This window comes from Apodemus sylvaticus, chromosome 1 (genome assembly GCF_947179515.1).
Source record: "Apodemus sylvaticus chromosome 1, mApoSyl1.1, whole genome shotgun sequence".
Taxonomy (NCBI): domain Eukaryota; kingdom Metazoa; phylum Chordata; class Mammalia; order Rodentia; family Muridae; genus Apodemus; species Apodemus sylvaticus.
In genome coordinates, this window is record NC_067472.1 from 56,710,929 (window position 1) to 56,724,748 (window position 13,820).

At 53.4% G+C, this 13,820-nt stretch overlaps 2 protein-coding genes across 3 annotated transcripts; one reads left to right on the top strand and one right to left on the bottom strand.

The window, feature by feature from the left end:
• Positions 1 to 2,019: 2,019 nt before the first annotated feature.
• On the top strand, positions 2,020 to 10,058 carry Ppp2r5b (protein phosphatase 2 regulatory subunit B'beta). Of its 2 annotated transcripts, none has more exons than XM_052191740.1 (14): positions 2,020 to 2,370; positions 2,784 to 3,242; positions 3,936 to 4,132; positions 5,039 to 5,140; positions 5,286 to 5,378; positions 5,506 to 5,636; positions 6,751 to 6,810; positions 6,911 to 7,019; positions 7,335 to 7,388; positions 7,454 to 7,504; positions 7,615 to 7,734; positions 8,542 to 8,669; positions 8,796 to 8,951; positions 9,294 to 10,058. In XM_052191740.1, exons 2-14 carry the CDS (start codon positions 3,044 to 3,046, stop codon positions 9,439 to 9,441), a joined length of 1,548 nt encoding a protein of 515 aa, XP_052047700.1. In that variant the 5' UTR covers positions 2,020 to 2,370; positions 2,784 to 3,043; the 3' UTR covers positions 9,442 to 10,058. The 2 variants fall into 2 exon arrangements, with proteins under 2 accessions (XP_052047700.1, XP_052047702.1); XM_052191742.1 differs by having other exon boundaries at positions 2,021 to 2,370; positions 8,850 to 8,951.
• On the bottom strand, positions 10,055 to 11,220 carry Gpha2 (glycoprotein hormone subunit alpha 2). The gene is made up of 4 exons (XM_052191743.1): positions 11,149 to 11,220; positions 10,714 to 10,959; positions 10,432 to 10,616; positions 10,055 to 10,346 (listed from the first exon to the last, which is right to left on the bottom strand). Exons 2-4 carry the CDS (start codon positions 10,805 to 10,807, stop codon positions 10,245 to 10,247), a joined length of 381 nt encoding a protein of 126 aa, XP_052047703.1. The 5' UTR covers positions 10,808 to 10,959; positions 11,149 to 11,220; the 3' UTR covers positions 10,055 to 10,244.
• Between the last annotated feature and the right edge of the window lie 2,600 nt (positions 11,221 to 13,820).

The following is a 13,820-nucleotide window of genomic DNA, read 5'->3' on the forward strand; positions in this document are numbered from 1 at the left end:
CAGCTAGGATAGCATAGATACAGGCACACAGAAAGATATAAATAAACATAATGAAACTTTTCTAAGAATAAGAGTTTTAAAATAAGTTAGCATTGTGGTGCACATCTTTAATCCTAGCACTTGGGAGGCAGAGGCAGGTGGATCTCTGAGTTTGGGGTCAGCCTGGTCTGCAGAATAAGTTCCAGGACAGTCAGGGCTTCATAGAGAAACCCTGTGTCAAAAACAAAGGAACAAACAAACAAACAAACAACAACCCCAAGTTTAAAAAGAATAAGAAAAGACTTTTTAACCCTTTATCTTTCAATGTCTGTTTGAAAGTTAATTTAAGGTGGTGGCGCGTGCCTTTGATCCCAGCACTTGGGAGGCAGAGGCCTGCAGATTTCTGAGTTGGAGGCCAGCCTGGTCTACAGAGTGAGTTCCAGGACAGTCAGGGCTACACAGAGAAACCCTGTCTCAAAAAAAAAAAAAAAAAAAAAAGGAAAAAAAAAGAAAGTAATTTAAATTCTCCTGAGGTGAGGGATGCGGCTCAGTGGTAGAGCTCTTGCCCAGCATCTGTGAAACCTCTCATCTCATCCTCAGCACCAAAAATAATGAATCCCAAAGCCACTTCTCCCACTAGTTTTATTCCTGCATCGTCTAGGCCCCTGTCAGGCACAGCCAGGTGGCTTTGGGCAGCCTGGCCGGGGAAACTGCAGCACAGAGGGTCTGTGGAGAATACTATAGTGCTGAGGGCAAGGCATTCCCCCGCTCGGCTTCTGTGAGTCTGGCGTCCCCAGCTTAGTATTAGAGAGTAAGGGGAGAGAAGCCAAGTCTGAGCCTTGGAGGTGGGCCAAGTAGTTAGCGGATCCTGTTCTGTCTGGCAGATGAAGAGCAGAACAAAACGGGAAGTCAAGATCTGCTATTTCTGAGCAAAGGGAGTCCGGTCTCTGGGCATCCATTGGTTGAGGTGCTAGAGTCTAGGCTGGCGGAACAGTGTCCTCAATACAGGCCTGGGTTGCTTGTTGCTGCCCAGGTGGCCCTTCTTGGGTATACAGACTTCTTTGCAGCACTAAGTGATCACCTGGGTCCATAAACGGGTGGGGCCAAAAGCACCCCAGTTTCCCCAACCTCGTTGCTCTCTCTCCTGCTGCTCAGCAACCGACCAGTTTGTCACCTAGGTAAAACTTCAGGGTAAAGATCTCACAGTCACTTTAGGCAATAGAGTGTTGGCATCCGTGTACTATGAAGGGAGCCCAGGACTGCCGCCGGCTGGGAACTCTTGGCCAGAATGTCAAACTCTTGGAATACAGCTGAGCCTTTGATACTAAGTAACGGGGTTTTGATCGAGAACTCCCCACTCTCCAAGGCGCATCTTGGGACCATAGGAGATGGGAGGTCCTTTGCCTTAGAATGGGGGCAGTTCCAGAGCAGTATCTTCTGCCTGCCAGCTTTGGCATCCCAGGGCTGTCCCCTTTAAACTACAGACCATGATGTCACCACAGACAGTAAGTGACAGGAGGGGCACTGCAGGCCCGGAGAATGAACTACATTTCCCAAGAGCCTCTAGTGAACCACACCCCTCCCAGCAGGCGCTAACGCAAAGCAGACTATTAACCCCTCCAATGCGGTATTCAAAGGGTTTTGTAAGTGTTCAGCCTCATTCTGGGCTGAGTATGAGGCTCCTGTGAGGATGGTCTGAGGGACAGATGGCTCAGACCAAATTGTGGGCCTGGCACATCATGCTAGGATTCTGTCTTGCCACAATCCTGGCATCAGCAGGTTCCAACAGCAGAGTCCTCTTCTTTCCCTACACAGTGTTCCTTCCAGAATTCGGGAGTCCAGTTCTGAGCTGGACTCTGTCCCACTTTGCTTGCAGGTTTTAAAATCCTCAGCTTTTCTCGGGAGTGCGGAGTTCTTCCCCTTGCTCTGAGGTTACTCCAAAGGTTCGGTCGCTTCCTTTAAGCAGGGTGGGGACTACATTTCCCAGCGGCCCTGAGTCCTTCCTGACGCAGCCCCCCCTAGCGGAGGGAGGTGCGGGCCGGGAGGGGGGAGGTGACTTGATGTCATCCTGAGCAGCTGGGCGGCGGGTGCCGGTGCGCAGCGAGCCGGGGCTCCCGCTGCGCTGCACCGTTCGGAGCTGAGTCCCGAGATATCTGCTGAGGGTCGCGTGCTGCCGGGCCATAGCCCAGACCCCACCGAGCGCCCGACCCCTTTTGGGGCTGAGCTGGGGGCATGCTCCAGCACCCCCAGAGCCTGGGAGCGAACCCAGGAGCGCCGCCGCCCAGCCCCAGCGCCCCGAGCGGCGGAACCACTGCTAAGGACCCTTGAACCGTCGTCCCCTCCACCGAGGCAACCTCTAGGGTCGGCGACCAAAGTCTGGGTTTCTGAGAAGTGAGTATGTACCCCAATACCTCATTGAGGTTTGGAGACCAGGAAGGAGCGGGATATGCGGAGGGATGCTAGGTTCTGAAACGGGGTGCACGAGAACAGTACCCTTATTTTCTGGGCGAGTGCACCGGGACGGGAGACATTAGTGGAACTGGAGAGTCCTACTGCTGTAAGGAGCTGGGGATGCTAAATAGAGCCCCCATCCTGGGTAGAAGCCATAGGCCGTATTTGGGGAGGGGCTACCTTAGAGCTTAGGTCTGGAAGAAGGGAGGGGCTTGATTGCACCCTTGTTTTGGGGTCTAGCAAGGGAAGGAGGGAAAGAAGTAAGGGAGTAAGTGCAGCACACCGGCTGTCTTTGGAAAGAACCGACCTGCTCTCTGTGTCTCTCTGCTGACCTTTCTAACCTGACTTCTCAGAAGAGCCAGCGTGGGAACCCTGACTGGACTCTTCTGGACCCCCAGGAAAAACTTGAGCCATTGCTTTTCTACCTTGCCTGCCCCCCCAGGACTGGGCAGTTGCCAGAGGCCCTGGGGGGGGGGGGTCAGGACTGTGGTTGTGCGCCCCCCCCCACTGGACAGCATGGGTCCCAGCTAGTGTGTGGGGGCCCATTCTGCTTACTCCAGACCCACAAGGAGCCCCTTGGGCTCTGAAGGATTGAGGAGCTGCCCCACTGGCCATGGAGACGAAGCTGCCCCCTGCGAGTACCCCCACAAGCCCCTCCTCCCCAGGGCTGTCTCCAGTGCCACCACCAGACAAGGTGGATGGCTTCTCCCGCCGGTCCCTCCGCAGGGCCCGGCCCCGTCGCTCGCACAGCTCCTCTCAGTTCCGCTATCAGAGCAGCCAGCAAGAGCTCACTCCCCTGCCCCTGCTCAAAGGTGAGCTGTTGTTGGTTGCCAGGGTACCTAAGCCCAGAAGGAGGCAAGGTGGGGGAGGACCAAGGGAGAAGCAGCTGTCAGGTAGAGTTTGGATACTCTTTTAGGCTAGGAACTCCATTGGAACTGATCCCCCAGTCTCTAGGCCTCTGCTGACGCATGGCCTGACTGGCCTGTCATCTCTGGAGGTGGGGCATGTGGATGTGGTGCCAGGGGCAGGCAAGGGCCAAGGGTGGGGCACAGCCTAGGGTTCAGGAGCCTACTATCAGTCCAGCCAGTTGCCTAGGTCCTGAGGTAGGTGCTTGGCACGATTTCCTGTGATCACTACATGCCCCCTACCTCACTCCTGCCCTGCTTTCTCCCTTTGGCTCATAGACCCATGTATAGAGTGGTATAGTGGGGAGGGGATTGTGGCTGTTGGGGGGGGCATGGCTGCATATCCAGGATTTATGGTCTTACTTTAAAATCATGAGGTAGGTCTCTGATCTTGGATTAGAAGAGAGGACCACTTTCCTACTCCTGCAGCCTCCCAGGGGTGAAGGATGGGACTAGGATTGTATACTAGCTGTACCAGAGTACTTCATATGGGGTAGCTGAAGCTTCCTGGAAAGTCAGTCTGAGGGATGGGATGGGGAGATCCACCCCATCCAAAGCCCTGGCAGCCTGATTCAGGCTGTCTCCTGTCCGTCCCCCCAGATGTGCCAGCTTCTGAGTTGCACGAGTTGCTGAGCCGGAAACTAGCCCAGTGTGGGGTGATGTTTGACTTCTTGGACTGTGTGGCTGACCTCAAGGGGAAGGAGGTGAAGCGTGCAGCCCTCAATGAGCTGGTGGAATGTGTGGGCAGTACCCGGGGGGTCCTCATCGAGCCTGTCTACCCAGACATCATTCGCATGGTAAGCACTGTGCCCAGCCTGGGGACGAGAATCCATCAGTCTAATCCTGGGACCCCTGTGGGAAGAATTAATGTACATGCGTCAGCTCAGTTTTAGCGGCTGTACCTCCGTTTCCACTGAGCCTCACTGCTGCCCAACACCTCTCAGGATTTCCTCTCCCTGTTGTCCCTATACTTGAGTGAGCTAGCCTAGGGTACCTGTCCTCCAGGCCACTTGTCTTCCACTGTATGACTCAGGCATGGGCTACTCTATGAAACCCTCTCTCACAGTCCGGCCAGAAACACTTTGTCTTGCAATGCCTGGGGTCTTCACTGCTTTCAACTTTACCATCGCTGCTGAACTGCATCCACGTATGGATGTGTCAAGCCACCGTTGGGTCTCCAACCCTTGGTGTAGGGCTGGCATAAACTTGGTGTTTAGATGAAGATTGTCCAGAGGAGGGATTTGCTTACTGGGGAGTAGATCAGTCCAGGAGAGTTGGATGAGGGCTGGTGGTAAAACTCGGTGCAAGGCCTCAAGTTCAAGCCCCACGTACTCACTGCACTTAGAAAGTGCTTGGCCAGGCAGTGGAGGCACAGGCCTTTAATCCCAGCACTTGTGAGGCAGAAGCAGGTGGATTTCTGAGTTCGTGGCCAGCCTGGTCTACAGAGTGAGTTCCAGGACAGCCAGAATTCTGTTACACAGAGTTCTGTTTGTCTTTTGACGAACGAAAATCAATACAAAAAACAAATAAACAAAATAAGTGCTTAGCCTGATGTTGCATGCCTGTAATCCTAATTACTTAAAAGGCTGAGGCAGGAAGGCTACAAACTTATTACCTGCCTGGTATATAGAGAACTTTGAGGATTTCCAAAACTTCTGCTTCTATGATCTCATCCTTACAAAACCCTCCCCTTCCCCTACTAGATATCAGTAAATATCTTCCGGACCCTGCCACCCAGTGAGAACCCTGAGTTTGACCCTGAAGAAGATGAGCCCAACCTTGAGCCTTCGTGGCCACATCTGCAGGTATGAAGGGCTGGGGAGCAGGGTGTGCATTTCAGAGTAGACTGGGGGGCAGAGGAGACCCTGATTGTTGTCTGAGAGCTACAGGGTAAGGGAAGTGGGAAAGGCTGTAGCCAAACTCACTGTTTGCTCTGTCTCCCACCCACAGCTGGTATATGAGTTTTTCCTGCGTTTCTTGGAGAGTCCAGATTTCCAGCCCTCTGTGGCCAAGAGATACGTGGATCAAAAGTTTGTCCTGATGGTGACTTGGGGAGCCCAGGCTGGGTGGCACCCTACAGCAGGCACAGGCTATCTGAGGGACGTGGGATAGGATGGGCAAAACCGGGTTGACATCTGGTTTTATCTTACCCTGATCCTGGGTCCTGCAGCTCCTGGAGCTGTTTGACAGTGAGGACCCCCGGGAACGTGAGTACCTCAAGACCATCTTGCATCGGGTGTACGGCAAGTTCCTGGGTCTCCGGGCCTACATCCGCAAACAGTGCAACCACATCTTCCTCCGGTGCGTTGGGCTGCCTGCCCAGCAGAGATCTGGGAGGGAGGCAGGGAAGAAGGGACCTGCTGGGCTTCCCCAGCTGTTTGTGTATCAAGTTCTAGGTATGCAATGTAGTAATGATTATATGAAGCCTGTGAAATCAGTAGAGAATAAGTATTCATTCCCATTTACAGATGAGAAAATAGAGGCCAAGGGAGAATACTATAGGAAGACAGAGGCCAGTTAAGTACTTTAGAGGGACCAGGGCAGTCCAGAAGAGTGTAGGAGCTAGGTCGTTTAATCCTTATCTGCCTGGCCTATAATGACCCAGAGAAATTCTTCCTACAAACATTTTCTGAACACTATATACACAGGACATAGGGAGTCCTACCTGTGACCTTGTAGTTGAGACCATGGCTGTATATTTGAGTTTGGCTCCAGTATTTGGGTGAACTTGGGAAAGTCCTTGAAGTTCTCCTCTTGCTTCATCCTTTGAAGTGGGCACGCTGCCTGTGCTAATGTGGGGCCATTCTCCAGATGAAGCCAGATGGGCCTCCAAAGCACCTGGCATGGCTCCTGGCCTGACATGGGGCCTCTGAAACATTAGCTGTTGTTTCTAGTGCTAAACTAGTGAGGCCCTGACCGGTGTTCTCCAGGAGCTCAGAGTCCATTAGCTTCCCCATTTAGTAACTTTGAGATGAGTAGCCTTTGCTACAGAGTCTCAACTTCATCTCTGTAATGGTTTTTGTAGGCCCTGCCTCTAGGGGGATTTTGAGAATTACAGTGCAGGATAGAGGTGTTTGCCTTTGCTTTGGTTGACTGCATGGTAGTTGAAAGACCTAGGCTGGGTGCTGGCTGGCTGGGCATCAGGTAAGGAGTGCTAGGGACCTGAAGAAGTGAACTGGGGCTGTCTCAGGGGAGAAATGCGGACCTGGGACTGACAGTGACTGAGATGGCTGGTCTGGGGAAGATATTTTGCTGGTGGGTGTGGGGGCTGGTCTGGGGCACCAGGAAGGGAGCACTCCTGCGGGGAAAGTTGGACAGCTGTGTGGGCTGAGTCAGGATTTCTGGCAGGAAGGGTGATGGAGAGCTGGACCTGCCCCAGAGCTCCCACCCTCCAGATTCCTCTCTTCTCTTGCAGGTTCATCTATGAGCTGGAGCACTTCAACGGTGTGGCTGAGCTGTTAGAGATCTTAGGAAGGTAATTCTCCTTGGGCCTTGGCTGGAGTGGGGGTTTCTGGTAGGAGGGACTGGGGGCCCGCTTGGCTGAGTCCTGCTCCTCTTTTCTGTCCACTCCAAAGCATCATCAATGGGTTTGCCTTGCCCCTGAAGACTGAGCACAAGCAGTTCCTGGTTCGAGTCCTGATCCCCTTGCACTCTGTCAAGTCACTATCTGTCTTTCACGCTCAGGTGAGCCCAGGCCTGGCCTAGCAGCAGCAACGGCCTTTGCAGACACTCAGGGCTGACTGTGGGGCTAGAAAGTCAAATTGACACTTCCTAGATCCTGGCTCACCCCTGAGTCTCTATGCTGACCTCACACGCCAGCCCTGTGCCTCTCCAGAGGCAGAGCTGGGTGCCTTGTAGGTCCAGAGCAGCAGTAAGCTGAACAAGAGTGTGAAGGCAGTAATGAGCAGAAGCCTGGCACAGCGCGCTGGCCTAGGCAGCTAGTTCTTGGCTCCTGGCCCTTCCTGACCTTGGCTGCTTCTTTCCACCCTGGCCCTGCAGCTGGCATACTGTGTGGTGCAGTTCCTGGAGAAGGATGCAACCTTGACAGAGCATGTGAGTACCTTGGAGGGAAGGTGGGCCCCTCACTCTTCCGGCCTGACTCTTTCCCCCTCCTATAGGTTATCCGGGGGCTCCTCAAATACTGGCCTAAAACCTGCACCCAGAAGGAGGTATGCAGGGCTCTCACAACCCTGACAGTAGTGGGGAGGGCCCAGCTTCCAGAAGGCATGCGGGTGTGTACCTAAGGGGAATGTGAGCTGCCGTCCTGCCCTCTCCCCAGGTGATGTTCCTGGGGGAGATGGAAGAGATCCTTGATGTCATCGAGCCCTCCCAGTTTGTGAAGATCCAGGAGCCCCTCTTCAAGCAGGTGGCTCGCTGTGTCTCCAGCCCCCATTTCCAGGCATGTGACAAAGGGAGGTGGGGTCAGGGCAGGGGCACAGCTTGGCTAGGCTTCTCAGTTACCCTAACAGAGCCCCAGCTCCCCTCAGCTTCTCTTCCAGCCCTAGGCCTGATAACAGGGAGAGGATGCCCTTAGGGCCAGGAGTCCTAGGGCCGGACCTCAGATAGGTATTCCACTGGCTGCAGCGAGGACTGTTTAGGAATCACTTGTCTAAGTCTAAGCGGGTTTCCATGACTATAAAACGGGCCAACATTTGACAGGAACAAGAACTCATAGTTGTAAACACTTGAAGGAAAGTGACCCAAAGTGGGCTGCAAAGTTGGCCCCTCTCCTCTTTTCTTGGTGACTCTAGACTTTACTAGTCCCTCTTTCTGGCCAGAAGGCTCAGTTCCTCATGCTAGTCTACACTCATCTCCATCCCTAGAAGCCATGTCCTGGTAGAAGTTTGTTCTTCCTCATGATGGCCCTGGGATTTCACTTTTAAAACACCTTCAAGTACAGGAACACATCTTTCATTCTGACAACAGCTGGTGGGGATGGGTGTTCTTACCCCATTCACACAGCAGACAGCTGAGGCTAAGAAGCTGAAGCCTCACTAGGCCGCACACGTGCAGCGGGCTCCGAGGAGTCAGAACTGCCCGTGAGATTGTAAAGCCAGGGCCTTTTCTCTCCATCACTTGTTTTCTCCAGTGGGTCAGATAAGCACTCAGGATGGGGTGTGGAGGTCAGGGGATCTGGGTTTGAGGGTAAGGAGAAAAAATACCCCAAAGCCACTCCCAGGCCATCTCTCCTGCTTGCCCTGCCCAGGTTGCAGAGCGGGCTCTGTACTTCTGGAACAACGAGTACATCCTGAGCCTCATTGAGGACAACTGCCACACTGTGCTGCCTGCGGTGTTTGGGACCCTCTACCAAGTGTCCAAGGAGCACTGGAATCAGTGAGTGCCCACGCTTTTCTACCCTTTGGAGACAGGCCCCTGGGGCTGCTCCTAGTCGTGAGCAAATGTCAGGATGGTAAAGGGAGGTCAAAGCAGGGACATGAATGGGCAGTGTTCTGGGGCCAGGCGCAAGCAGAACGGGACTTCAGGAATCTCTTCACACCTCTCCTGCTCTGTCAGAACCATCGTGTCCCTGATCTACAACGTGCTCAAGACATTCATGGAGATGAATGGGAAGCTGTTTGATGAACTTACAGCCTCCTACAAGCTGGAAAAGCAGCAGTGAGTACCGGGTGTGGGGAGGCTGGCCACGGGGAGGGACAGAGCAGGGATGAGACCCTCAGGCTGCGGGGAGGATGAAGGGATCCATCTGGTGTGCTCGGCCTCCTTCTGCGTCCACTGCACCCCAGCTGTTGTCTTCAGTACCCACGCCCACAGGCTGCTGACTCCCCTGGACGGATGCCTCGGTCAGGACAGCTCAAGGCCCAGCCCTTCCCCTCCTTACCTTTTCTCTAAGCTGAGGGTTCCTATGCAGTCCTAATCAATTTACAGTGGGGTGGCAGTGAAGGAGGTTAGACAGCTGGCAGCCAGAAGAGGAAGAGCTGCCTCACCCTCTCTCCTCAGGGAGCAGCAGAAGGCCCAGGAGCGGCAGGAGCTATGGCGAGGCTTGGAGGAACTGCGGCTACGCCGGCTACAGGGGACCCAAGGGGCCAAGGAAGCCCCTGTCCCCCAGCCTACACCCCAGGTGGCTGCCAGTGGGGGTCAGAGCTAGATACATCTAGAACAGGAGAAGCTAAACCCAGAGCTATCAGCCCCTCCATCCCTCTGCCCAGGGGCCCAATGAGGCCCACGCCTCCCCGTGGCCTTGCCAGAGTGGCTCTAGGACTCCCTACCAGCCCCATGGGAATAGCTTTCATGGAGGGGGAGACAAGAGAGCAAGATGGTAGTCTTGGCGGCAGAACTCTCAGGCCTTTGTGGCAAGATTCTGGCAAGACTAGACCAGGGCAAGTATGCAACTGGGAAGCTGCCATCAGGGGTCCTCCCCTGCCCTACACAGCCAGGCTCCAGGCAGCAGCTGGGCGGCTAACCCTGCTCCTGGCCTGGGGCGTGGACACTAAGCCTGGCCAGGGCCCTCCTCACCCCACCATGGGGGCACAGTCTATTTATTCTGCCCAGCTCACCCTCAACAAGACACTGTCCAGGGACATCCTCCTCTCCTCTCCCTTGCCCTGAACTTCCTTTATCCCCTTTTTATTTATTGGGCAGGGGGAGGGGTGAGGGCACAGGCAAGAAGAGATTCACATTGTCCTGGGGTGAGGGGGGTCACAATAATCATGGTCTGCCCCCTCATCTGGCTAGGGGGCAGACTTAATAAAGAGCGAAACTCAAGCATTGCTTGCTTTATTGAGGACAGGAGCAAAGGAGAACGTAGCAGTGAGACTTCTGAGAAGGCCAGGTAAAAGGTAAAAGGAGGCGAAACCCCCATCTTCACAGACTCTAAAGAGGGTCAGGGCCCCTCATTTGAGAGATCTATGAAATTTCAGTGGCAGGACTGGAACCTGAGCCCTTCAGGGACTAGTAGCGGGAGAGACGGCACATATCACACTGGCAGGTCCTGGCAGTGAAGATCTCAAGCTCCCCACGCTGGTTCCCCACGCACTGCAGCCACACCCTCACCTGTTGGCAGAGGACTCAAGTTTGTTCCCATTCCTTCCCACCCTCTGTCCCCACTCTCACGCCCCATCAGGTACAGGCACCTTACCTTCTTAAGGCTGCTGATGGTGCAGCACTGGGAGGCAGAGGTGATGTTGTGTCGATAGCCACTGGCTACCAGCACAGAGTACCGGGAAGGGAAAGCACTAGACTCACAGTGTCCCACACATGCCTGTGCCACATGGGAGCCCTGGCAGGTGCCGTGGCGATCACTTCGCACCGTCACATTGAAGGCTGGAAGGAGATGAGAGCAGCCCGTGGAGGTTACCTGTGCTTCCTGCCTGCAGCTCTGCTCTTGCTCCCCATCCACTCTGCAAGCAGAGTTACTCACGGTGCAAGTGGCAGCCTGGGATGGCTGCCTCCAGGCCATGCCCTTCAGTGACTGCCAGGCCCAGCAGGCAGAGGAGCAAGACTCGTGGTGCCATGGGTGGGCAGAGAGTCTTTGAAGCTGTGCCTCTCCACTGGCAAGCTAGGCTTCTGGGTCTTCTGCCTGGTGGGGTGTGCCTGGGAGGCGATGTTTATCTTCTCTGCCTCTGGTAGGAATGCGTGGGGTGTTTACTTCCCTGCCTCTGCTACTCTGGAAGGGTATGAATAGCCATTTGTATGTCATCCTTCTATGTAGACTCTCCCCTGAAGTGTCCCTCACCACCTGGGGGACATACCAATTCCTCCATGCACGGGCCACTTTGGCCTACAAGGCCCTGGCCCACTACCCCTCCCTCCCGGCTCCCTCAGCTCTGCTGCAGCGGCTTACAAGGCAGCTTACCAGGCCGGAGCAATGGTAGACTCCGGGTGCCTCCTGCTGGTCTCCAAACTGGCGCTCGCTCAGTCTCCAGGCTTTTATTTGCTGGCGTTTTAGAGCCCCGCCCTCCCAGATATCTGCTTTCAGGCCCCTCCTAGTCTGAAGCCTCAGCTCAGTCCCACCTGGAGATCAGGATCTGAGGTTTCTGAGAATGCTGTCTTCCCTTTCCCATTAGGCTGTTGTCTAGTGTTGAATTCTAGTGAGAGGGAGGCAGGCCCAGGAATGGCCCAGTGTGACAAGAGGGCAGCTGGGTTTCCTCCACCCTCTGTGAGCCTGGGCAGGACTCTTATCCGGTTAGCCATTCTCTACCAAAAAACTACTACCTCCAGCCCTATTGCCAATCTGTCGTTTAGTGATTGCCAAGGAATGAGGCTGAAAATCAACTTTTTTCTTAAAAGACAATCTCAAGGCTCAGAGGCAACCTTGATCTTCCTGCCTCCACCTCCTAAGTTCCGGAATCACAGGCAGGAGCAGCCATAGTCATTCAGTTCGTGCTATTCTGGGGTCCAGCCCAGGGCCTCATGAATGTTAAGGAGACACTCCACCGGTGGAGTTACATCCCCAGTCCAAGAAGAAGATTCTTTTGGTCAAGGGCACCCTGCTAATGGGGCACCTTAGTTGTGCTTGGTGGCAGACTAGGGGTAGGTCCATTGCAGTCTCCCAGAGTCCTGGGAGTGCTTTCTTATCATGTGGCCAGCTGCAGAGTAGAATTCTGAGCTAGAAAGTCCCGCTAGTCCCTGTAACAGCGGGGACCCGTCTACATAAAAAGAGAGTACAAAAAAAAGCCAGACTCCAACTTGAGTGGCTCCGTTGAGTCTGACTCTGCTTATAAAGGAGAAGTTCCCTGCTAAAAGCCACATTCACATATCACCTGTCTGTCCATGGTGCTAGTGACATCTGGGACTAGAATGTGACTTATTGAGGGCTGTGGGTGTGGTTCCATGGCAGAACACTTGCCTAGAAGCCTGGGGTTCTGGGTTCCATCCATTTTTGGCACCATAAAACAAGCAAACAAACAATAACAAAAATCTTAGTCAGCATTAGCTGGAAGTACCAAGACCAAGGTCTATGGTGATCATAGGCAGCCCCTCTTTTTTTTTTTGTTTTGTTTTGTTTTGTTTGCTTTTTGCTTTTTTGGATTTGTTTTTTTTTCCAAGCCAGGGTTTCTCTGTATAGCCCTGGCTGTCCTAGAACTCACTCTGTAGACCAGGCTGACCTCAAACTCAGAAATCCGCCTGCCTCTGCCTCCCAGAGTGCTGGGATTACAGGCATGTGCTACCACTGCCCGGTGTAGGCAGCCCGTCTTAGACCACTACCACTAACATATTCAGAAGAGTGGGGCAACCCATAGCTGCCAGAGCTTGAAGGCTCCTCAGATCTCTTCAAATCCTATCTCTCACTTTCCAGATGATAAGAAAGGGCAGCAGAGGTCCTTATGTTAGCTGGTCCCAGCCAGCATGGGCATGCAGCTCTCCAGGTTTTGGAGCTGTGTCCATGAAGTTATGCTTGGATTATAGGACAAATGTAGTAAACAGGGTTTGGGAGGAACTCACCCCCATCCCTACACCCTTGCTTGCCTTTAGCATCCCCTGCTCAGGCTCCAGGTCCTGGGTTGCCTGCCCCCCCACCCCCAGCCCCCTACTTCTTCCTTTTCCCTATCAAAGGTAGAGACAGCCAAGCAAAGGGACTCAGAGGAACCCAGCACTTTAGACCAAGGCTTCCCATTAGGAACCCTGTGGCATGTGACAGACAAATGGCTGTTTAAAGACTGGGGGTAACTCATTCTAATATTGGACTTCACTAAAAGTTAAAAAGCTAAAACAAGTTTTCCTAAATTTCCATCTGTTATTCTTTTGGTTCTCTGAGGTCACGTAAGTCCAAGATGGGTCTCTATATGGCTCTCAGGTGAGGAAAGGGCTTGGGTACCTTGGTCTTTTCCAGGGCCCTAACCAGCAATGGCTGCCTGTGTTCCTGTCGAAGTACCTTAGGGAGCATTTCACATTCGTGGCACTATCCTTTGGGGCCAAAATGTGGATGGGACAGTTTCTTTGGGACAGTGGAGTGGGACTCAGGCCAGTGAGCCTTATTCCCTGACTCCTGGTACAGGACTGTAAGAGCTGAGGGCAGGTATACTTCTCACGTAGTTCACCAAACAACAACATGAGAGTGGAGGTTGGGGAGGCCCATGAAAGCTCTGTTTTCTCTTATGCTCTAACTCGCCAAGTCCACTCAATGACCCACCGTGAGCAGTTATTGGCATTAGAGTCCCAAGTACTAGAGACAAAAGACTTAAACCTTAGGGTAGTAGAATTCTTTAGTGTTTTGTTTACTTATTTATTTTGAAAATTTTAATACAAGTACATTTTATTCTGTGTGATGCCCATGCCATGGTGCATGTATGGAGACTGAACTCAGGTATCAGGTTTGGCTGCAGGTGCTTTACCTATCAAGCCACCTTGATGGCCTTTCTTAATATTGTTTTGTTTTGCTTTGCTTTTCCAATTATGAGGGTACAGGGCAAGGGGTGCAAGTTTCTGCAGAAGCCATCCTGATAGAGCCGGAGCTACAGGCCGCTGTCAGTTGCTTGTTATGGGTACTGAGAACAGCGGCCCTCTGCAACAGCGGTATGTCTTGCC